Source organism: Cnephaeus nilssonii (assembly GCF_951640355.1).
Source record: "Cnephaeus nilssonii genome assembly, chromosome: 2".
NCBI classification, from domain to species: domain Eukaryota; kingdom Metazoa; phylum Chordata; class Mammalia; order Chiroptera; family Vespertilionidae; genus Cnephaeus; species Cnephaeus nilssonii.
In genome coordinates this window covers 98559306-98584214 of record NC_137073.1, presented here as the reverse complement: position 1 = coordinate 98584214, position 24909 = coordinate 98559306, and the positions used below count along the sequence as shown (strand labels likewise).

The window sequence follows — 24909 nt, the reverse complement described above, 5'->3', positions numbered from 1 at the left end:
ACTCAGGGCAGCTGGCCTGGGAATGAGATCACTCACGCCAACCCTGCAAACCCATTCACCTTTGCCAGATGCTCTCCTAGCTTCCTGTGGAGTGAGGCTCAGCCACAGGCCTGTCTGGCCCTAGAAACAGGGAAATATGAGGCAAACCTACTCAGGGGCTCCTGGGAAAAACTTTTTCCTTCCTAATAAAAGAGCAACCCATTTAGGCACGGCCCGCATTCCATTCAGGAGTTGGTGTTTCCTCTAAGATGCCAAGGTCTTTGTTTGCTTTATTCAGTAATGCATCCTCCCAAGGGCACAACAGGTAGTCACAAACTTAACTGTTGAAAGAAGTGAATTCGGATGTGCTGTGAGGATGGGATGGTTGAAGGACCAAGAGAATCACAGAGGCATGTACACAAAGCCCCGACATGGCGGAGCTGCTTAAACAAGCGCTTAGTATTAAATGTGATACTTATGTGTACAAACTGTGTAGGTCACTGGTGGTCCAGTTATTCTATTTTTTAAAATATTTTTTTTTATTGATTTCAGAGAGGAAGGGAGAGGGATAGAGAGATAGAAACACCAATGATGAGAGAGAATCGGCTGCCTCCTGCATGCCCCCTACTGGGAATCAAGCCCGCAACCGGGGCATGTTCCCTTGGCTGGAATCGAACCTGGGACCTTTCAGTCCGCAGGCTGGCGCTCTATCCACTGAGCCACACCAGCCAGGGCGGTGGTCCAGTTATTTTGTGTCTTGTTGCTGAAGAGTCCAAGTCTGCCCAGAAGGAGACTGAGGGGTTAGCATGTGTGTGTTGCAGACAATGAAGAGATCCTGTGGAAAAAGGGAAGGAGGGGACACCAGTGGGGAACAGGCTGAAACTCCAGAAGACCAAGATCCGTGGTGATCACGAGAGGTTAGTGTCTAACTTAAAACTGTATAGTGGTTAATGCTGATGATAAGTCTCAGAAGGCAAATCAACAATGGAGCAGAGGTCAGCAGTGGCCACAGAAGCTGGTATATTATGCCAAAGCCAGATGGACATCACAGAGTTGTGGTCAAGTTCAAATCTAGGTCAGAGAAGTGAGAATCAAAGACAGAATGCATGGGCCCAGGTTCTGTTGGCCACAGTGAGAACCACTAGGTTGTGGCCTCACCTGAAACAGCCAAAGAGCCAGATGGCCTTGGGATGGGGTCGTTTTAGGAAGGTGGTTCTCAGAATACAGGGAGGACTTGCCAGAGGGAGGAAGACAATGAGGAACAGGGCGCCGTGGAGGAGGGCAGGTGAGTTGGCTAATGACAGATGTTCTCAGTCCTTGGGTGGATTGCACGGTGAGGTCATGCTGGAGTGGGAAGGTTGACATCAGGTTCCGGAGTGTGGGAAAGCATGGGTGAGTGGGGTGGGGGAGCAGGGAGGCCCCCTCCCCTTCCTAGCCTGGCACAAATGTGAACCAGGACCAATCAAAAAGCACAATGCTCGATGACTGGCAACACCATAGGACCTGCGACAGAGAGGGGAACGTGGGCACTATCCAGACAGGGCTGGCAGTCTGGAGGGAGGAGAGGTCAGTGAGTCCGGACGCCGCAAGTTCATGGCTAAGTGAATGGTTCACCAGCTCCCTGATCCAGGATACTGTGTTGTGTCTGGACTCACTTTCAAAGCTGGACACTTAGAATTTGATCGCTTTTAAAAAATAGGTATGTTATGTTCCAATTTTATAAAGTTTTTAAAAGGCCCACCGATCAATCCAATTGAGGCAAGGGAATAACGAAATCCTACAGGGGGGGTCCTGGGGAGACCACGAGAAACGAAGGGCCTGAGAGGGCTGTGTGGTGAAAAGGAGCAAGTCCACCCCAATTAGGGAGTAAAAACAACGGAAAGATGAGAGGTTGAGTTCGAGAGACAGATTTAAAATGAGGATAGGTCACATAAATTTAACATCTGGAGTTCTCAATAATTCAAGATACTAAAAAAAAAAAATTGATCCTGAGAGTCAATAAGTATGTGTTGAAAGAGACTCAGAAAAACACAAAGAAGGGAGCAGGGAGGAAGGGAAGGAACTAAAGATTGGTTCTAAATCAACCCAAAAGCCCAGGTAAAGACCGAAGGGCCAATCCTCGGTGTAAATAAAGAAAACAGAAGGTCCAACCCCCGGCGTCAATCCCATCTGGCAACCCTTAGAACTGCCTCCCTCTGGGATATGACCTATTGCCATTTTATCTAATGCTCGTAATTAAACCCTTTTTTTTTTATCTTAAAGAAACCCTAATCTCACTCTGTTCATCATTATTAACATTTCTGCTTCTCAGTCCACCCTATTGAACAGGTCATACATCGTCCCTTTATTCAAACTCACTCTGAAAATCCCGCTGAGAAATACAAATTAGAAGAGAAATACAAATTAGGAGGCAGCTGTCCCTCTTTGTAGACTCCGGCAAGACATTGGTCATTCAAATGCCAAAAGGGCCCTGTGAGATGGATAAGGATGCCGAGGTAGAAAACAAAAGGCAGGGGATGAGGAGGGAAAGAAGCGGCCAAACACTCTCCCCTGCCCACAGCCAGGAGAGTTCGTCAAATGTGCATTTTCAGTGCTTGGCCAGTTATTACTTCTACTAGAGGCCCGGTGCACAAAATTCATGCATTGGGGTGGGGGGGAGGTCTCCTCAGCCCAGCCTGCACTCTCTCCAATCCAGGACCCCTCAGGGGATGTCCGACGGTTTAGGCCCGATCCCGGGAATTGGGCCTAAACCGGAAGACAGACATCCTTCTCACAATCTGGAAACTCTGGCTCCTAACCACTTACCTGCCTGCCTGCCTGATCGCCCCTAACGGCCTCTGCCTGCCTGCCTGCCTGGTCACCCCTAACTGCCCCCCCCCCAGCCTGGTTGCCCCCAACTGGCCCGGCTGCCGACCTTGTCACCCCTAACTGCCCCCCCTGCCAGCCTGGTCGCCCCTCACTGCCTCCCCCACCAGCCTGGTCGTCCCCAACTGACCCCCGCTGGCCTGGTTGCCCCACGCAGCCTGCTGTTCAGTCGTTGTGTGAGGGCGTCCCAACCAATTTGCACATTCCTATTATTAGTATAGATAAAGCTCCACTTCATCTCAGTTTCTTCCTCTACGAATGAGATGATGGGGTGGGGTCACCAGTCACCACGGCAGCACAGACCCGTTTACAGATATCACCAGAAGAGCATACTAGCATGGGTTCTTGCTTTGACGTGTTTGAATTCAGAGACAAAAATCCCCCCCGCCAAATTTTTTTAAGTTAGAATACAGAAGAAAACAATGGTTCTCAGAGACAAATAAGTAAAAAGCCAAATTGGGAAGGAAGAGTTTGAACTGCCATGAAAAGTGTGAAAAATAAAATGAGCACCTCAAAAAAATCTGAGCCATAAACCAAAGTGATGGCGATTATTAGAAACAGCGTAAGTCCACTGGATTCGGGTTAGTTGAGAGCTGGAAGGGGCCTGAGAAATGACCCCATCCCATCAGCACCTGTACACAGGAAGGCACTGAGATGAAGTGACCACTCTCCAGTTGCTTAAAAAAATAAAGCCAAGGCCCTGGCCAGTTTGGCTCAGTGGACAGAGCTTTGGTCTGAGGACCGAAGGGTCCCAGGTTCGATTCCATTCAAGGGCACATACCTCGGTAGCAGGCTCAATTCCTGGCCCTGGTCGGGGTGCTGGTGAGAGGCAACCAATTGATGTGTCTCTCTCTGTCTCCCCACTCCCTTCCACTCTCTCTTAAAAAAAAAAAAAAAAGGAAAAAAATATCCTTGGGATGAGGATTAACAACAAAAATAAAAAATAAGTAAATAAAATAAAGCCAAGGAGAGAACTCTCTCTTTGAGAATGGATGTAGCTGATTTATAAGTATTCATGATTGTAGGTTGGGCTATCAGAAAAAAAAAAAAAATCAAATGGAGAATCTTAGTTGGAAACTGCTGAATGCATCTGCCCTGAGAAAACTGAAATGTATGGGGCAAGTCCTTGGTGGATTCTACTTTCCAGAAGGAAAAGGAGGCCTGGTGGGGAGGGGATGCGGGTCGGCCCAACTTTCTAGGACTCCTTTCTCTTGCTTATTCATGTATTAAAGTGGATGCCGGCAAGGCCTAATGGGAAATTGGCCAGCCTTAGACGCAGCCAATATCTGTTACGTAGAAATGAGGAACACCACCACATATTCCACTGAGCAGCTGCGAGTTGCTAGGAAACAGGAGGTCAGGCGATGCTCAGAGACCAGGGTTCCCAGTGAGCGACTGGAACTGCCCCTCGGGGTGAACTGCTCGCTCATCTGCAACCCGGCACTTTGCTTCAGGACACTGTGCCTGGGCAACAGTATACAGGAAAGAGTTTCAAGTTGAAGACTACTTCAGCGACTCAGCAAAATGGTACAAAATAAAAAATGATAGAGAGCAAACGTGCTCCTAGATCCAAGACAGACAGGAAACACACGAGCGACAATAAAACTTTCTCCTCACCCGCCCTTAGAGTAACGTATTTCACCCACATCTTTAGTGATCCAACCGGCTTTACCAAACCAAAGTCCCCATTCTCGGGTGTGAAGAGTAGTCCCAGGGTTCTGATCATCCTTTCCCCAATAATTTATTTATCTTCTCTACACCAACCCCCAAATGAATGCATGTCCCTCCTGAATCCTAGTGGAGGGGGAGGTGCTGAGTTCAGTCGGTGGGGAATAAGTTAAGTGAGGAGTCCCAGGAGGAAATGAACACCTGTAGGCTGGGACAGCCACACAGCAGTTAGCATCAGTGGTCTCTGCCACGACACATCCCTTGCCTCTCTCCATAACGACAAGTATAATCATTATCATGTATTAGCCACCATGACCATCAGTGGCCACTGTGAGCCAGAGTCTGAACGAGGATCCAGACAGGATCAGTTTAACCACCCTAAACATGGGTGATCTGCCCTTACTCCATCGAGGAGAAAACGGGGTTCTTAAATGACAGCCCTGTGGCGCGTGAAAGGCAGTGGTACGGCATTTCCTATAAAACTTCACCCAGTCCCATGACACACGCCTCCCATGTCTACATCTTCATCAGTCATTCAATCCTGAACCGTTTGGAGAACAACCCGTAGAGTCATCCCATCAACCACACACTGCCTGAAGGACGATGGACTGACTGCCTTCTTCCCCAGCAAGTAGCCACAAAATTGACTTGTTCTCTGAGAATTCTGAAAGCTTTATGCCCTGGAATATGTAGAAAAACAGGCCCAAGTTCAGTGATTGCTACAGTGTCACTGCGCTTGGGGGGGGGGGGGGGGCGGGAAGGGTGTGTTGAATTAGAGTTTAAATTCTGTGATTCAAAATAAAAATTGGTTAATTAATTAATTCTGTGATAAAGGCAGTAAAACTAGGGGACCAGGATACACAGGACCAGTTGTTTATAAACACTGGTGAACTCTAAAAACCCCTCCTCAGTCTGTCTCCGCATTCCCCTCATCAATGATCGAAGGCCAGACAGCAATATATGAACAGAAACAGGAAAAATTCAGACATGATCGGTTCTTCTCTTCACTCCCTTGTCCGTTTTATTAACTTGCACCCACCCCTCAACACAGTTAATATTCAACGTCGGAGGGTCTGGAGGGTTTATTCGTTTACACCTGCACATCGGCGCCCCCTCTAGGCTGTAGCCAAAAGCCTGTGCTTTTGGCATGCTTACCAACACAACCAGAACAAAGAACAAAAAAGCCTGGGCACCCAGGCCAGTTGCTCAAGGCCCTGCCACTGTTCCCAAACTGCCTTGTCAGCGGTTTAAAACCTTTAGATCAACATGCTGTAACAGGGAAGAGGGCATGAGCTGTGGGCAGGCCAGGTGAGCAATGGGAACAAGCGGCAATTGTCCTGCAGTCAATCTGTTAAAAGAGCATGAGAAGGGAAAGGCCTGACCTGTGGACACTGGCAGGGCCCCAAGTCTGTGTAAACCAGGACCTGCCTCAGCACAGCCCACACAGAGGGGGCCCCGGAGCAGCAGTGGCCTATTCTCGGATGCAAGGAGGCTGGTCCGAGAGATGGTCAGTGACAACAAGCTTTGCAGTTTTTTAAACTCCCTGCACCTTGCACACCGCTGGCCCTGCGGACTCACAGGCTGTGTCCAGAATCCAGGAACGGCAAATCAAGTGACATCGCCCGCTGCCCGCCGACCTGGTCCAACCTGCCCTCCCACCTCTGCTTAGGACCGCATTCCCCTAATTTGCAAGGTACCTCTGATTATGAGGCTCCAAGAGCTCCAGCTGTGAGGTCCGACATAAATGGAATAGTCTTCTTGGCATTGATGAAATAAAGTCAGTGAGTCAAACACATATAGGCCCGTGTTTCAGAGTTAATACCCAAACAAACACACAGAGGAGGAAATGAAAGGGGGCCAGGCCAATTTTCCTCCTGCCGTTTCTCAAGCCACAATGAACATATTAAACAAGTTTTACCTTTAGCTCTCATTATCTTGTGGGATTTATTTATTAATTGGCTCAGCAAAACTGGTCTTGGCTTTCTACTTACGTAATCGTAATAACCTTAAAGTGTCCCATCGAAAACAAGATCCCGGTATACCTACAAAGATTTCACATTCAAACCCTTGTCCTTTCCCTAGCCCAAAGCTTAAAAACCAGCTAGCCAAATGTATTAAAGAGACTTTTAAAAGCTTCACTAAAGACTATCTAAAACATTTGCTGCTAGTGAAGTTTTCCTCATTGTAAACACACAGAAGAGCGGGTGCGTGGGGGTGGAGAGATGCGACAATATTTTTAACTGGGGTACTTTTCTTCCATTTCATAAGGCAAACTTGGAGTCTATCACACTATAATTCCAAAGCCAAACAGTATTCCCTTTTAAGTCCAATACTGACAAATGAAGCATGTGGCACCCTTTAATGAGCTGTTCTGTCCTTTCAGAGTGGCTGAAACTAGGACAGCCATTCATTTGAGAAAGTGGATAGCACTGAGCAATTACGTAATCCTGCAGGGCATGCTGATGCTAAGGGTGCCCAGGCCCCCCCCCCCCGCCCCCGCCGCTCCGCCACAAGTAAATTTCTACTACCACTTACTAGGAAAGGAAATAATAATATATGTTAACTTAATGACTCAGTCCATCTGGAAAATGTTAAATGCTACTCAATTTTCTACTTTCACCATATATTCAATAGTAAGGCACAGGGTTCAAAAGCCCTAACGAGAACTGTAATAAAAACTCTGAATTGCATATAGATGCCATTTTTACTGAGCAAAGAAAGAAGGGGAAAAATAAAAAGTAATCAACATTGACACCTTAACCCGGTGAGTTTTAATCAGGGGCAATTGTGTCCCCTGGGGCATGGAGACACCAGGGGGAGGGGCTGTTGCTGGCGCCGGGGCTGCAGCTACACATCCTGGGATGCACGGGAAGTGCCCAGCACGGAACTGTCCCGTCCAAAGTGCCAGTGGTGCCAAGGCTGAGACACTCCACTGTGACCCAATAAATAAGAAAATGGCCAAAGGAGGCAACACGGAGAGAATGTGAAATAGAATTCTGAACACATTTCAATATGAATTGCTGGCCAGGTGACATAGACCAGCACAGAACTAGAAACTTTAGAGAACTAGAAAAAAAGAAAAGAAAAAAAAGTAGGTTACAAAACTAGACTATGAGGCCACAGCGTGGAGGAGGGCTTTGGGCTGGAAAAACACAGAGGAACGGTACTCACGTTGGCTGAGGGTGGAAGGAGAGAAGTGAGCATTCCTTTAGAAACCGGACAGGTGCGGGGAGAACCGGAGGCCAGGCCTCCATCCAGGGAACCAAGCAAGAGTGAGAGGGGGAGGGGGAGATGCTCCGGCAGAGAGGTGCCAGGAAGGAGGCGGTGACGGCGAGAGTCACAGGCCCGGGGGCGGGGGCGGGGATTAGGAGGGCCGGGCGGAGAACACGCACCTGGGAGCTTTCAGCCAGAGAGAGGCCAGGGCAGATTTGACGGCACAGCGTTAGCAATAAGAAAGTGGGCAGGGGCTCTTGGTAGAAATGTTTGGTTGTGAAAAAACGACTGTTCAAAGGAAAACCCTATTCACACTCACCTCCCTTTATTCTATATATAGAGATAATTTCTATATTTAATATTATATTAGAATATTTCGATGTACTGAGTACAAAGAGAGTGAGATCAAGGAGATGGAATCCCGGGAGAAGGAATTTGTGACAGCACAAGAGAGAAAAATCTGACGGAATACGGTCCCAGGGAGGCAAGAAAAAGTTAAATCAAGAAGACAGAGATTGCCCATCGGAAAGGCTGCCACAATTTAAACCCCCAGCTCCAGAGTGCATTAATCCTAGTTTCTTAACTATTTACAGACCCTGGGAAGTGTTGTTAAAAAAACAACACAAACCAGCAGTTCATTCAACCCTCCCCCTGGCAAAGGTATTTCACTATTTCAAGTTTCATTTCTTGGATTATACCATTGACGTTGTCAGGATATTTTCCATTTGTATTTCACCGTTTGGAAACTTCTCATTTATGTGCTTTACTCATTTTCCTACTAAAATCTGTATTATTTCCTTATTGATTTGTAAGGGCTCTTTATTTATTAAGGTTACAAATCCACGGTTTTAAATGTTGCAAAAACGGTTTTCCTGTTTATTGTTGCCTTAATGAAGAGCAGTTTGCCCATGTGTGTATGTATACATCAAAGCCATAATGTGCATGCTGATTTAGCAAATCGACTTCTGAGACTTTACCTTAAGGAAACAGTCTTGAATGTGCACACTTATACACATTTATAATACAGCGACACTGCTTAAAACAAATAATGGAAATAATCCAATAATAGAAATTTGACTGAAAGTATAGCCACTAGGAGAATTCTAGAGTCATGAAAAGAAGCATGGGGATATTTTAAGACATAGTAATATTTTTTAAAGTAACTTATAAAATCAAGATAGACTATGACCCAAGTGTAAAGGGGGAAAAAAAAAGTATATACACACAACACCATGTAAATAGGATTGTCTCTGGGTGGTGAAACTATGGGTAATTGTAATTTTAAGGTTTTTGATATTTTGCCTATTTTCCTAATTTTTATAGTCAACAAGGATTGCCTTTTTATTGGGAAGGGGTGGCCATAAAACCCAGTAAGTCTTGTGGTGGCTCTTATTCTTGTTACTGCCTTTTCAGCAGCATATTTGAGTATCAGAAAGAGCGCACCTGAGGCAGGAGCAGGGCCCTCCCCCAGGGTCAAAGGCCAGCGCAGGGAGACGCGGAGGAGAGGGCAGGTGCTCGGAGGTTTTCCCCAGGGGCCGTGAGAGGCCCCAGGGAGCTTAGGCTCGGAGCCCAGCACTATCTCAAACCCGGCCCTCTGTTCCAGAGTCGTGAAGGGAACCCCAGCTTTCAAACTGGACCTTCACAAACCCGCTGGGGGAGCAGTGGTGGGTTTCAGCCTGAGGTCACTAACAGAAATCACCCACTAAGGGGGCCTGGGGGCTGCCAGTGGGAATGCTAACACAGGGCCACTTACGCTGGAGATCAACAACAAGCAGGAGACAGACAGATGAGCTGGGGCTGGGATTCTATTTGGGTGCTACCCAGAGTCCATCAGGATCAGCCCAAGTAAAACGCACAGCGCCAAGGATGCAGTGAGGAGTCAGGGCTATTGACACAGTGGGCACAGCAGAAAACGTTTACCCCGTTTTACCAGCTAGCACCCCGGGAGGGAAGCCAGCAGGGCAGACTGGGTGGTGTCTTCCTGAATGTACCCTTTAACACGCCATGGCACTCATCGGAGAGAGTGAACTCTTACTCACCAGAGAGTGAGTGCATCCATAGTCCAGTGGTCGGCAAACTCATTAGTCAACAGAGCCAAATATCAACAGTACAACGATTGAAATTTCTTTTGAGAGCCAAAATTTTTTAAACTTAAACTTCTTCTAACGCCACTTCTTCAAAATAGACTAACCCAGGCCATGGTATTTTGTGGAAGAGCCACACTCAAGGGGCCAAAGAGCCGCATGTGGCTCATGAGCCGCAGTTTGCCGACCACTGCCATAGTCAAACCCTCTTGCAAGTAGCAATGGGATTATGGAACCAGGGACCCAATATTTAAACGCAGAAATGAGGGCGAGAAAACGCTATAGGAGAGGCAGAAATCTTTCCCAGGACTTAACTCTCAGCCTTTCTCTTATGCTGTAATTAATTTTATTTCGGAATAATTACTATTAACTTTTTAAAAACTGATGGCAAAAGTAAAACCATCTAACATTTGGTTTTCACTGAGCACTACAAATTATCTCAGTAAAAGCAGATTGAGCTAAGTAGCCGTCAGACACATTATTATTCGTTTCTTTTAAATGTAACTCAATTTAATCTGAAAGACCACCTTCTTCACATTTAAAACTGTGACTCCCTTAAAAGGCACTTTTAGCAACTGAATAGAAATCAACTGAACACATTCATGTGTCCCCTAGAGGAAGGGATTAGCATTTCAGTCTCTCTTTATTATGTTCTTTTCTTTGGAGACATTTACTTTGGGGAATCAGGGAATCTCTACAAAACGTGCCTTATCAGGTTTCTCCAGGCAGATTGCAAAATCCCCGCATGTGTAAACTCGTGAAACAAGCACAGAATATTCACCAGATGACCATTCAGCTCCGGTAACTTCCCCCATTCCCGTACTTGTGCAGAAACCAGTTTATAAGACAATTTACAAAGAGATGGTTATCCTTGTGCAGATTTCTTAGTCATATAAAGCACAAGGCAAGGAGAAGCTGCACGACTGTAGTGCATAAACTTCAGAAGAGAAATCTTTTTAAATAAAAGAAACCACCACTCACAACCCCCCCCCCCCCCCTGCGAAAACGTACCATCCACATTTTATCGGGTGCAATAAAACTTCACTCTCAATGCTTCTCCTCTGGCCGACTGCCATTCAGAAATAATATGAAAAATTATCTTTCCTTCTAAGAGATGAATTCCTTCTCCAAAAACACGTTGCATGACCAGTGCCTAATCTGGTAAGTCTGTCATGTCCTTGATTTTTACAAAGCATTAGTATCAGCACACGTGATCAAAATCATCACTTACCCATACGTTTAGAAACTAAATACGGTGCTCACAGAGACGGCAAAACCTGTTCCCCTGAGGTTTTAAAAAAAAGTCCTCTGCAAAATTTTACACCCTCGCATTCATGGCAAAGGTACACACAACTCTTAAGCAGTGCAAGTAAGAGTAAAACCCCTACCTTGCGTGTCTGGTCCCCCCCTTCAGTTTCTGTCCCCAGTAAATGGCCGCATCGTTAGCAGTCCGGACCAGGAGCCTGTGAGCCGACAGACACAAAAACGGGCTTTCTGCAGCTGGCCGGTGTTCCCAGTCTTTTATGTGGTGTCTTGGGCTCTGCTTGCTTAATTCATTCCTCACTCTCCTACTGAAAGGAAGTCCAGCCTGGCGAGGCTGGCGGGGGAGTTCTTGTCTGGGGGAGGAAAGCAACCAACCACCTTCTATGCACTGACAAATGCGCAGAGAACCTTGATTTTAAGAGATAATAGTAATAGTAATTATTATTTCTTTTCTTTTGGAAAAAAATGCTCCAGGACAAAATCAAGTAGATTGTGACCTCAGAAAGTCTACCCGGAGAACAACACTCTTCCCTTGAGCGGAGCTTCATTGACCGCTATTTATCCTGGTCTTTACATAGCGCCACTGAATAGTTGCTATGGCAACTCGGTAAACAGGATTCGAGTGACCACCGAGGGGTTTAGTGGCATTGTTTTCTTGAGGGAGAAGAATGGTAGCCTTAATGCTTCCTTTACTGAAATTTCCTGAAAAAGCAAAGCTCCCTTTTTACAGGTCCCTCTCCTCTGCACGTGATGTTCTCAAAAGTCAAAGATGCTCCAGTGACAGGACTACAGGCAGCGTGAGTGGCAGTCAGAAAGACAGGAGGAACTGTGGGAGCTACCCAATGCCAAAGGGGCATGTTTCAGCACGGAGGCAGCGGACAGGGAACCATCTCGAATGGCTGTCAGACTCACCGAATGTAGGGAGGAGGCGCAGGGGCTGATGATCCATTCCGTTCTAAGACAATCCTAGCTCCCCGGGCTTTTGCCCTCCCCGTGTTTTCATTTAGTCTAAGCACATAAAACATACCATCCACATTTTATCAGGAGCAATAAAACTCCATTCTCAATGCTTCACCTCTGGCCACTCACAAACTATCCTACTCTTATAAAAAACATTACTTTAAAAGAGTTCATCCTATTGTGAATAGGGTATGAAACACTGGGCATTTGGACACATCATGATGGTATGCATTTGTCAAAGATCAAAGACTCGTTCCACACAGCGAACCTTACTGTGAACTCTGTGATTCAGTCCTGGTTCACTAATAATAACAGATGCGCCACACTAATTTGAGATGTTAATAACAGGAGAAACTGTGTGTGAGTGTGAGTGTGTGTGTGAGTGTGTGTGAGTGTGTGTGTGTGTGTGTGTGTGTTGGAGGGGAGAGTGACTGATATAAGAACTCAACTATATTCTCAAGTTTTCTGTACATTTAAAAATTTCTAAAAATAAAGTCTATTACTTTAAGAAACTTGAAATAAAAATGTTCATCCCATAACAATGCCAAGGATTAAAGGCATCTGTTCCTTTTAAAGATAATTACAACAATCTACCAAAGATATGTGAGTTAAAACCAAACCCGAAAAGGAAAAGGCCTTAGAAAGATTTTCCATGATTGGGCTGAAATTGAGAGGTTAACCTGTGAGGATGCAGCGAGGTGTAAAATCGTTGAGCATATTGTCCACATTCAAACATATTAACTCAAGTGTGACGTATTTCACACCGTCAAATGCAGCTGGCTGCATGTCCACATTGCGTCGTTTAATGCCTCCACCTGCTCCTCTAGGCAGGCACTGTCCTCACACACACTGGAGAGAGGCGGAAACAACCCCAGGCCCCCCAGCGGCTTAGTGACAAGAGGCTGGACAGAAACCCAGGCGCACACCTTTGATCTATTTCTAGTTCATCCCTCTGCTCCGTAGGCTCCACACCTGTGCTTCTGCTGTGGCCTCCCACACTCACAGGACTGTGGTGCATCCTAGTCCGTGACCAGGACACCTCATGCCAGTGTCTCACGGGGAGCGCAGCAGAGCAACCTATGTCCTTGGCAGGGAGCACAAATGACCTAGTCACCAAGGCTCTGCAGGTAACCCTGCAAGTGCATGAAGGGAGAGGGCTGGGGGCGGTGGGAAAAGTCACAGAGGAAGGAGCAGGCTAAACAAACACGAATGAGATGCATACAGTCAGCAATAAGACAAGCAAAGCCCTACAAACCCAGGTACCCCAAGAGCCTTGAGATGTTGGACCATCGTGTGCTGATGTCTGAACGAAAATTCTGAGATAACCGAGGAGGGTGTTTAGTAGAGCAGGGAAATGTAGATTTATTAAGGGTTTAAAAATATTTGACACGTTATTTGTGGAATCTAATGAACAAAATGAATTGGCCAACAAAATAAGACCGGAAGCAGGGAAGGCATGGAACAGACTGGCATACCTCAATAGGGGGTTGGGGAACAAGAAACCAAAGAACTTATATACTTATATGCAGAGCCCATGGACACGGGCAATAGGGTAGGGAAGACCTGAGGATGGGGGGAGGGGATAGGAGGGGAAATGGGAGATATCTGTAATACTATCAACAATTAAAAAATATATTTAAAAATGAAAAAAAAATTTGACACACTCTTAGGAATGAATATGTATCTGACATCTCACTTTAATCTTCAATGACCAGATGAATATCAGTGAATAGGAGATACAGGAGTACAGATTTCTCTTTCAGTACCAGTAAGACCTTTCCCATAAACAGTAAGGGCTGCCTCTAGGTGTAAGGAAAGAGTAAATCCTCCATTTAGAAAGAAGATTCTTCTCTGTCATATATAAAGGGGATAAATAGACCGTGTTTCATTGATCTTTTTAAAAATATCTATATTTTCTTGATTTTTAGAGAAAGGAAGGGAGAGGGATAGAGAGATAGAAACATCAATCGGCTGCCTCCTACATGCCCTCCACTGGGGATGGAGACCGAAACCCAGTCAGGTGACCGGGAATCGTACAGGCAACCTTTCGGTGCACAGGACAACGCCCAACCAACTGAGCCACAACGGCCAGGACCCGTCCATTCTTAATGCAAAGTATGTAGCCATCATGATGTGCCTGAAACTGGGATGTGTCTATGACTCGCTGATGTAATTCAATGCGTGGCTGTGTGTGAACTTCATCACAGCTTTTCATTCTATCTTAGCAAATTCTGGGTACACTACTCCAGCTGAATCCAGCTGTCCTTTAAATGTCATCAAAATATTACACTGCACTTTCATTCGTGAAACCGGAGAGTTTTTTATTTGCAGAAAGGCCTGGAAACCAAGTGGCACAGTGTAACCGGACATTAGGGAAGCAAATATTTGTGGTGGAGGAGTGACCTCTGGGGGGTCCAGAAGGAGGCCCCCCCCCCCCCCCCCCCCAGATGTGCCTCCGTGATATGTGATATGCAAGTTACTTTGAGCTAAAGGCAATTTTAGCTTCAGGCTCAAGAGAAACTTCTCACCCCCTTAAGTACCTTGAAGAACTTCAATTGGAGGATCTGCCCCTAAGAGATGATAAGAGATAACTTCTTTTGACCTGTCTATAGGGCACTGGCAAACGTCTATTTACAAAAGTTCTGCTCTTTTTATCATCCTGAAACGACCGTTGAGACCTCCAAGGCGCCTTACCTCATCCCTAGTTCAGGGTGTCTAAAACACCTCCATCCCCCTTTCTATCTCATGTGGGGCTCCGATTCCCTCATGTATAGGCGGTCCCTGTGTGGACAAGATTTAATTTGGTTTTCTCTTACCCATCTGTCTCCTCTTAATTTAGTTATTCAGAGACAAAAGAACCACCCCTTTCCATACCTCCCTCCATATTTCCTGCAACACAACAGCCAAGAGCTGAGTGCAGCCTCCCGCCCGGGTTTCGAAGGCAGCGCTCCTGCTTCCACAATGGCTTATAGATAACGGTGCATTTTACCACCACGGGAGTCATAGTCAATAAAATACGGTTACAGATCATGCTCCAACTGACTGATTACAACCCCAGAAAGTTCAATCAAAAGGCAAAAATCCAATGCTTAATCTTTCAGTTTAAACCCTTGTTATCTGATAGAGTCACACTCCAGACTTTCTTGCCCAATTGGCAGGTAACAAAGGCCCTGGGCGACCCCAGTTAGGTATCTGAGTATCCGACTTTGAAGCCCCAGCCCCAGCCCCAGCTTGATGGAAGTGTTTGTGGGTGAGCCTCCCGTGCTGTGCTTGGCTGTTATAAAAGGGCTTTGAACCCTAGGGGGACCCTGGAGAAGGGGTCAGCCGTGAGAGGTAGACAGAGAGAAGTAACACATTAACATAGAAAGATCTTGGCCTATAGCAATGGCCTATAGACATATCCCTAGAGTAACTTCCAACTACACAAATCAAAGATAACCCAGAAGTGAAAAACGTGCCAAAAATAAATAACTAGAATGGAACCTGTGGCAATAAGGATTAAAGACAGCACATAAGCGTTTACCTCCAGCAACGTTAGGCACTCACATACCAGGAGCATCTCTCCAGGGCCTTTTATGAGCAATTGGATCCAACATGTACTGAGCACACACGACAGCCTGGACGCGGAGCCAGGCGGCAGGAAGCAAAGATGCGCAAGGCAGGCCCTGCAAAGCCGTGCTGGTCACTGTCTTCTCTATCCATGAAATTCTGTCCTCAGAAAACAGGATTGGGGTAGAGCGACCAAAGCCTCAAATGACAGGTAAAGGGCAGCTGGATTGAAGTCCAGTAAGGTTAAGGAAAGATAAAATGAGGAAAAACAAAAACGACAGAAGAAGAATAAAAATCAGACAAAAATTCAAGGTAGCCTGGCCGGCATGGCTCAGTGGTTGAGCGTCAACCTATGAACCAGGAGGTCACGGTTCGATTCTTAATCAGGGCATATGCCGGGGCTGTGGACTCGATCCCCAGGGTGGGGCATGCAGGATTCTCTCTCATCATTGATGTTTCTATCTCTCTCTCTCCTCTCTCTCTCCCTTCCTCTCTGAAATCAATGAAAAAGATATATATGTAAAACTCAAGGTAGTTCATACACCACATTATCATCAGAACTTTTCACAGAAATGTTTGGTCTTTGTTAAAGGGAAAAACAAAAAACAAAAAAACCCCACAAAAAACAAAAACAAAAAGAAAAACAAAGGCCTAGACAAAAATGGCAGGCAGCACCCGAACCACACAATATGACTCCTGAGGATTAAATGTGATCGATTCATTGATTCGGTCTTCAAATCTTTATGCCCCTGGAAGCAAAGGGCTCACGTGTCCATAACGCATGCTCATCGTTGTCACTTTGTGTGTGGCTGCAGGCTGTCTAGGGCAGTGGTCGGCAAACTCATTAGTCCACAGAGCCAAATATCAACAGTACAACGATTGAAATTTCTTTTGAGAGCCGAAAACCGACTTCTGCGCATGGGCCACGAAGTTTCAATCGCACTGTGTGTGCGTGCCCGCACGTGGTATTGTGTGGAAGAGCCACACTCAAGGGGCCAAAGAGCCGCATGTGGCTTGCGAGCCGCAGTTTGCCGACCACTGGTCTAGGGTGCTGTCCAAACGGGACCTAGTCTGAGGTCCACAGTGCTAACGTGAAAGACAGGGATGCAGGCCATCAGGGTTCATTTAAGTGCAGGACAGTGGCATTCTCTGACTTTCTTCAAAGACTGTGTGAGACCCTTGACAGCCACATGTCTCAGAGAGAAAGAGCTTCCACAAGGCCAGCCCTGGCTGGGTGGCTCACTGGTTGGAGCATCGGCCCGTACACCAAAAGGTTGCGGGTTCGATTCCCGACAGGGAACATACCTAGGTTGCGAGTGTGATCCCTGGTCTGGGTGTGTATGAGAAGCAACTGATCGATGTTTCCCTCCCTCCCTTCTTCCTTTCCTCTCTCTCTAAAAAAAAAATTTTTTTTAAATCAATAAACATATCCCCGTGTGAGGATTAAAAAAAAATGGCAAGAGCCAAACCTTATGTCTCCAGCTTCACTCTCCTCTCTGACATCCCTTTTCCCAGCAATATGACTGCAGTCTACCTCACAGACCACACAGGTCCCCTCCTCTGGGGCCTGGTCTCCAGCCTCCCTCAGGGTGGCCAGCACACTGCTCTCCCTTGCCCTCCTCTTTTAAATAAGCTGTTCCACGTGGCCTGTCTCCAGCCCAGAGCTCCTCCGGTGACCGCAGGCCTGCCTTTGGGAAGAAGACCTGACAGGATGGTTCAGAATATTGTCACGGGGGTTAAAAAAGTAGAGACAATGCTGCTGAAATCAAACCGGTCCCCCTCTAGCACCTGAGTGCTCCCCACAGCCATGGGAGGAGAGGCTGCCAGGCCAGCTCAATGGGAGGTGACAGCTGCCCGGCCGGGCGCACTGCGGGGCTGCAACTGCAGACAGCCAGTTCTCACACCTGGGAAGCTTTCCTGATGTGTATCGGTCTGTTCCCTGCTTTCATTCTGTCCTGCACCTCCTCAGGGTTTTTCTGAGGAATGTTAATGACAGACTTTTCTTACTGGAACTCATTTGCTAAAATACCAGGCATGGGGGGGGGGGGGGAGGGGGCAGATCACAGGCCCTGGGTTACCCTTGGGGGGAAATTCTGAGGAGGCAAAGCAGGTTTCCTGGCATACAGGTATCTCCTGGGCTTGGTTTGGGCACTTCGGGCCAGAAACTGCTACTGCCTAAGCAAATACAAGAGAAAGTGCTACCTGGCCACACCACCATCTAAAAGTCGTTCAATAGGGAAGTCTGCTGTTTGCAAACTGAAAATTCCGAGGCGCGTGGAGGAGTATATCCTTCAGGGCTGCCTAGGACAGAGCACTGGATCAAGAGCTGTGCTTTTTAAAATCCACCTTATAAAGCAGCACCAGGAGGACTTTCCAATGACGCCAGACAAGAGCCTGTTCTACAATACCCAGCATTAGCTACCAGTTGTTTGCAAAAAGAAAGAAGTCCACCTATTTCTGTAACTGAACTGACATAATGGTTCCCTTCTCCCTGCACGCACCTGCTTTTCAAAGCAAAATACAAAACCCCGCCATTCTCCCACAAAGGAGTTCTAGATGCTGGAGGCCGAAGCACCCGCTCTGAGCCGCTGCCTGGAGGGGAGGCAGCCAGTCTGGCAGCCCGGGCCCAGGGCTGTGCTCACACTGGCCAGGCCTCAGGGAGTCTTGGATATGCGGGATGTGCTGCTGAGAGCACAAAGCAGCTACTTCGCTTTTTCTAAGGCCACAGACTTGAGAGCCGCTGTTCTTATCCTTTTCTGGTCACAGAATTGCCAAAACAAACAAACAAACAAAAAACCCCACAAACTAACTGTAGAATATGCCAAAACCCATGATCCATATTCCAGAATGATACACAAAGTACCTTCATGCACATGTATTTGAATAAATGCTCTCAAGCCGGTGATGAACAACTCACTTGAGAAGGGTGGGAGGGGCGCGGAGGGAAGGGGAGATGGCCGCACCCCTCCATGCTGGAAATCCACATGTCCCATCTTGGGGCAAAGGAAGGCAAAGTTTTCCCTGTGAAATTTCTAGAAGCATCTATCTTTGGACAAAAGAGTATTCATAAAAAAACTCCAAATGAGGGCTGTTTACATACATGTCATGTAACAATGACCAGTAACACGCCCGTATTTTCAATGGAACCACTTGAGAAAGTCATAATTTAGTATCTCCATATTCTAATTAGCATCTTTACACTTAAAAATCACACCTTCATGTCAGGCCTCAGACATGTCAGTTCTTGTGTCTATAAAATGTTACCAAGACATTTTTTTCGAAGTCTTTACAGCCCATCTCTTGGTGTGTTGGGAATCTGTGTCTGCCCCGGGTCAGGAGAAGAAAGGGGGTGTGAGCGAACACAAATGGAAATGTGAGTTTGAGCTGGATCTTTTTTTTCTTAAATGCAAAAACCAAAGCAACTAGACACAATCAAATCCCAACAAGGAAAAATAAACATCAAAAAGAGAGTAATTTTTTTTTAACTATTCTGGCTGCGGAACAATTTTCAATTCAAGAGGGCCTAATCTTAAAAAAACTATCACAAAAATATATATTTTTTAAATCAAAAGCTATTACAACTTAAAGGAATGTCTATCCTTATAACAATGCTGAGGTAGTATTGGTCCCCCCTTTCATTGAATCTGAGATACCACCGCTAAGAAAGAGAAAGAGCCAGCACTAAACTATGGCTTGCCAAAAGCTGTAAATCCATCCCAAGCTCCAAGACCTTAAGCTGGAAAAAACCATGCATGTTTAAGGATGAAATACAGTATTATCATCTCTGTTATAAAATCAGAAAAGAAATGCTGACAGGTGTTAAACAGCTCCTGTTAGTGTAGACCCCAAATGACAAGCCCATTTATACTGTCTTGTAAATACTACCCATTGGGGTTATAAAGTGAAGTATAAACCAGCTGGAATGATATGCAGTTATGTCTTAACTGTTAATTTCCTACATAATGTCAAAAAAGCTATGTATTGCTTCTGTGTCATTTTTTGTGGTAACCTAAAACACTTTAATGTAAATGTGAAAACTGCCAGAATAGATGCATATTAAATTAAGTCATCACAGATCTTCTATGTAAAACCAGTCCCAACCACCTTAATGCCGTATACGTGCCGATTCTCACCACTGTGCTACCCAGTAAGGTAACAAACTGAACAGGTTATTCTTCAATAAAGAGAACATACACTTCTGCCTTCTGAGAAGACAGAGAATTCAACTGTAATTCTTATCATTAAACATCTTTAAACCATAAATCAGGAATCCCTGTAATACTAAGTCAAAGGCAACTGGTACCCACTATATAAAGCTCTAGCCTCAGCCACATTATCAGAATCTAACACAAATCTCATAGGTCACAGTTCAGGTCAGGTTCCTTATCTTAATGCTTCTGAGGATGACACCTGTTTTTCAACACGAGGGGCCCTTGACATTACTACCTTGTGGGGGTTTACCTCTCTCCAGTGGGGGGCTACTAAGAGCTGATATTCGCCAAATCAAGATAATTTCAAATGTTTAACAACACTCTAAGGCAAGTTGCCCAGTTTAGTCTTGGACCGAGCAACTGCATCTTTATCTAATGCTAAATTTAAATTTTCTTTGTTAAAATAGCTTTTTCTTTTAAAATTCACATTATTTCTGATCAGGATAGGGCATTCAAAGCTAAAATCTCGGAGCCTACACAAGAAAACTCATAATGGCAACCTTCCAGAAATTTTCAAATTAGTTACAACCACCTAAAGTCCTTAAAACACAGAATACAGACTCTTCATCACGTTTAACAACAAAGCAAAAGAAAAATCAAACAAACAGAAAAATCAACCACCAAAAATACACCAATGATTTCTTCTAAAATAGAAGCTTGCCCAAGAATTTCACATCAAGTGCTTAAAACAAAAAAGAAAGAAAGAAAAAGAAAAAAAGTGAAGGCTTTACAGTGTTTCCTTTTCAACTAGACTTCTTTAAAGCTGAATGGCATCATTCAAAAGCAGACGAATAGACCCAGGAGACAAAGGGAATCTTTCCATTCAGCAACGTTAGGTTATAATAATGCCACATACATCTCCAACCATCTATAATGAAAGGACTTCGGAGAAACCCAATCTGTGAGTAACCACCCCAGGAGGCAGTGTCCTCAATCTAGAACTGGCCCCTCTTACCTTCTGCATGTTTGGCTTGACACAGCGAACAAAGAAAGGATTAGAGGAGCTTAGGGTTGCCATCAAGGAATGCAGTGAGTCCTAATAGAAAGACAGAAAAGCACATGTCGATTTAGTCTCTTAGTATCTCGATCTTTAAGTTTCTCAGCACCTTAGACACTTGTCAGAAACAAATTTAAAAAAACTTAATCATAGGAATAATAATGGTCTTTATTTTTAATTATGTCAGATAAAATAAAGATAAAATAAAGCAAAGGTATTATAATTCATTGTCACTGAAATTATTTCACAATACGGTATACAAATTTTATTTGTCACTTCCTTGAAATAGTACCATTAAAAAAATAACATTATTCTGTTAACCAGCAAAAAAAGCATAGTCTATTTCAATGGTTAGCATAGAAAACCTGAGAATTATGAGCTCTCCCACTGTAGTTATTTGTCCAAACTCATTATTTCCATCCAAATGACAGCCTCTACCAGCACCTCGCTGGTCTTTGACCTACAATCTCCACTCTAATCTTCAATTTCTGTAATACTGCTTTCTTTTCTTCTTCTTCTTTATGATTTTTTATTGTGAATTTTTAACATTTACCAAAGCAGACAGCATGCAACGAATACTCATCATCAGCTTCAGCTAATCCCATTTCCTCTGATCCCTGTCTCCATCCGTACTATGCCCACCCCTTGCAGAAAAGCAAATCCGAGACATTGCTTATTTAATCCCTCAAAATTTCAGTATGTTCTATTAAAGGATAATCACTTTAAAAATATATATAGATAGATAACCATATCCATATCATCCTAAAAAGATTTGTCATGAATTCCTTAATGTTAACATTAAAAAGTGCAATTGTCTCGTTTCACGTTAAAATAGTCAACTGTCGCAAATTTCATTTTTAAATGCTTTGTTCTTTGAATTCATGTATTGTAGTCGGTTGATATATCTCTTAAAGTCTCTTTTAATCCATTGATTGACCCCCACCCCCCATCTCTCTTTTCGTTTTACAATCTTGCTGAGAAAACTGGGCTGTCTGTAACACTATGTTGATTAGTTACTTCTCTGCTTAAAAGCTTTACGTTTTTCACAGATGACAAAATGTCCTGGCATCCATGACCCTTCATATCCTGGTACCAACTTAAGTTCGTACAAGGTGCCTGGTCAGCTGGCCTGTATCTATTCACAATCCTCCGGGGACAGGACTCATCACATTCCTGCCTCAGGAGTCCTTCTCTTGCCCTTGTCTCTACCTGGTAGGTCCACCCACTCTTTTCCATTTCCTTGATTCCTAGTCCAATTTAGTCCCCAAATATCCACAAAGCCTTGCAAGACAACACCAACCTAGAAAAAGAAAGTTCCACTGGGAGAGTAAAAGCTAGGTTTTAGAGTCAGACAGACTTCCGCTTAATTCAAATCCTACTCAGTCCTCAGAGGGACTGAATGGGTCTCCATTTCCCTAAACTTCAGTTTTCTCATCTATAAAATGAGGACAATAATGTGTATTTATAAAATTATGAGAGAAGTGAACATGATAATGTACATAAACTGATTATCCCAATGCCTTGCACATAAGTGTATATAATAAATGGCAGCTATTATTATTACATCCTATCTGCCCCTCATGTGACCACGTTACCCAGCACTGCCAGCCATGTTGGGTGTATCTGGCTTATCGCCAACCACATTGCACAACAGACCACACACAGACTCCCACTGATGTATCCAACTGTGAGTAAATAAAAGCCTCATAGAGGGCAGAGGTTCTAAATGTCTGTTGACTGCCCAGCTGGTGTGGCTCAGTGGTTGCGTGTTGACCTATGAACCAAGAGGTCACAATTCTATTCCTGGCCAAGGTGCATGCCCAGGTTGCCAGCTTGACCCCCAGTAAGGGGCATGCAGGAAGCACATAATCAGTGATGATCTCTCATCATTGATGTTTCTCTCTCTCTGTCTCTCTCTCTTCAGAGATCCCTCCCTCCCTCTCTGAAATCAATACAAAATATATTTTAAATGTCTGTTGACTGATGTGCTTCCGTATCTCTTCACATTAGGATTAAGCTACAAAAATGGTCATCATATGCTCTACCTCTAAACTAAATAAAATGAAAATAAAAATGTTCCTTATTTTCCCTGCATTCTGAACTATTTTGACAAGGTAACTGACATTGATCTTATTTAAATATGCACTTGGTTATTATTCCTAGTTATGATATTATAAATAGACCTGAGAAAAAATACAAATATTCAGACATGGGAAGAAACAGACACAATTTTCACATGATCATCTGGATACAAATCAGAGTGAGCCCACGTGGCCAAACACAATCCCACATGGCAATTCCTAAGAATTGCCATTTCATAATCTAAGAATAAGCAGCTACTTATTTCTTAACAACAACAACAAAACTATATACTATTTCTGGTTTATAGGATGATATACAAGACAACACTGGCTCATGGAGCTCTTGTTCCTAATTCCTATTTTCAATTCTTAGATCACAGTAACAGTGAACTCATCACAGCCAGCAAAGGAGACTAACCTTGAACTGTGAGCTGACCGTGGGCCGCCGGTGCTTGCTTCCACATTTCAAGGTATCCTGGTTATTGCGGCTGGAAACGTGTTCAAATAGGTCATAGATGAAGTCGAATCTGTGAGAGCAAAGAGCAGGGGACCATGAGGGGCACACACCCAATTATTAGGTGCTAGATTACTGTAATTACAATGCATTTTCCCACTGACAGTAACACACCGAGGCCTGGAAGAGCTAAGAGAGCTCCAAAGATTTCAAACCAACCACTGCATCAGGCATTGGGAAAAAAAATTTGGTCGCCTCCAGAGCTCTAGAGTCTTGCAGAACCGTGGACTGTGATGAAAGTGACGCGCAGCCCAGGGTCCAGTTCGGAGAGCACCACCTCAGCGTCTGCAGCCTTGACTTCCTCCGGTTGGAGGGACACAGGTGCAAAGGTGCTAACTCTAGAGTGAGGCAGACTGGGGTTCGAATCCTGCCTCCGCTATTTCCAGGCCATGTGACTTGGGCAGGATGGTTGTCTCTCTCCAGGCCTCAGTATTTCCATCTGGAAAATGGGGGTAATTTTAAAATGTATCCCATCACTCTGGGGTGAGAATGAAACGAGAAAATGCACAAAAGGCTGAGCAGGGTGCCTGGCACATGGTAAGTGCTCAAGTTGGTAGCTGGTCCTATTACTAAAAAGTTGTAAAGAATTCATTGCCCCTACTAATAAAGTAGAAGGCTTTTCAGTAACTTCTTTTTATCTTCCTTGCATGGAAAACATTTTGGGCTGCAGAGTGGGGCGTTGGCGGTGGGGGGTGGGGAGTGGGGAGTGTGGTTTGGTGGCTTCATGGAGACCAGGAAAGGTGGGGACAACGTCTGGGCATCCACAACTCCCAAGGTGGCCACACCAGTGCTTCCCCCGTCACATCTCACTTTGCCCCAACCCTTTCTCAATTTTGTCCCCGGGTGCTACTTCATGCTCGCTCCCACAATGCTTTGAGCGCTCTGAAGGAAAGCGCTGGTTCCATGACACTGTCACAGATGTCAGAGGTGAAAGGGCAGAGTGAGCAAACAGCCCAAGCCCCTCAGTGTGCAGAGAGAAACCTGGGGCGGAAACAGAGAGTTCTTTAGTCCAACCACAAAACCACTTTACATATGAGAGCCAAATGCCAGCTTGCTGATCTCCACGCCTGGGAGCTTCTCATTACAACAGAATGCTTCCATTTAACATCAAGACACGGCTTTTATTTAAATGCATCACAATAACCCAGAAACTTCTCTGGTAGATCATATGCCATGGTATTTTTAAAACATCGCTGTTTTTACAGATCTAAAAGCTCGTCTAAGAGTAAAAATGGTGACAATTTGTAAACAGGGAAGGAGAGTTAAAACACACTTGAAGATGGACTACTTCCAATTCTGAGCTTCTAGGCTGACACTTGCAATGGCCTCCCTTCCCCTCAGTACACAGCTATGTAAGTGACAGGGTGGCCACCTGGCCTTGGCACTCCTAAAAGTATTACAATTTTAAAATAATTGGGCTACTTTCCTTCCTAAGACATTAAAAATTTATTTCTGTTATATTCTCTCGGGATCTGACACAGGTATTGAAAGCTTTAACGTAGGCTTATTTTCTTCCCTTTTTCTC

General features: G+C 45.0%; 1 protein-coding gene across 2 annotated transcripts in view; it reads right to left on the bottom strand.

The window, feature by feature from the left end:
* Positions 1–24909, bottom strand: part of MYO10 (myosin X) — a 206223-nt gene that overhangs the window by 51949 nt on the left and 129365 nt on the right. For both annotated transcript variants that reach the window (XM_079791410.1, XM_079791409.1), the window contains 2 exons: positions 23289–23397; positions 20748–20828 (listed from right to left, as the gene is read on the bottom strand). In XM_079791410.1, coding sequence (XP_079647536.1) covers positions 20748–20828; positions 23289–23397 — 190 coding nt within the window. The remainder of the gene's footprint in view (positions 1–20747; positions 20829–23288; positions 23398–24909) is intronic.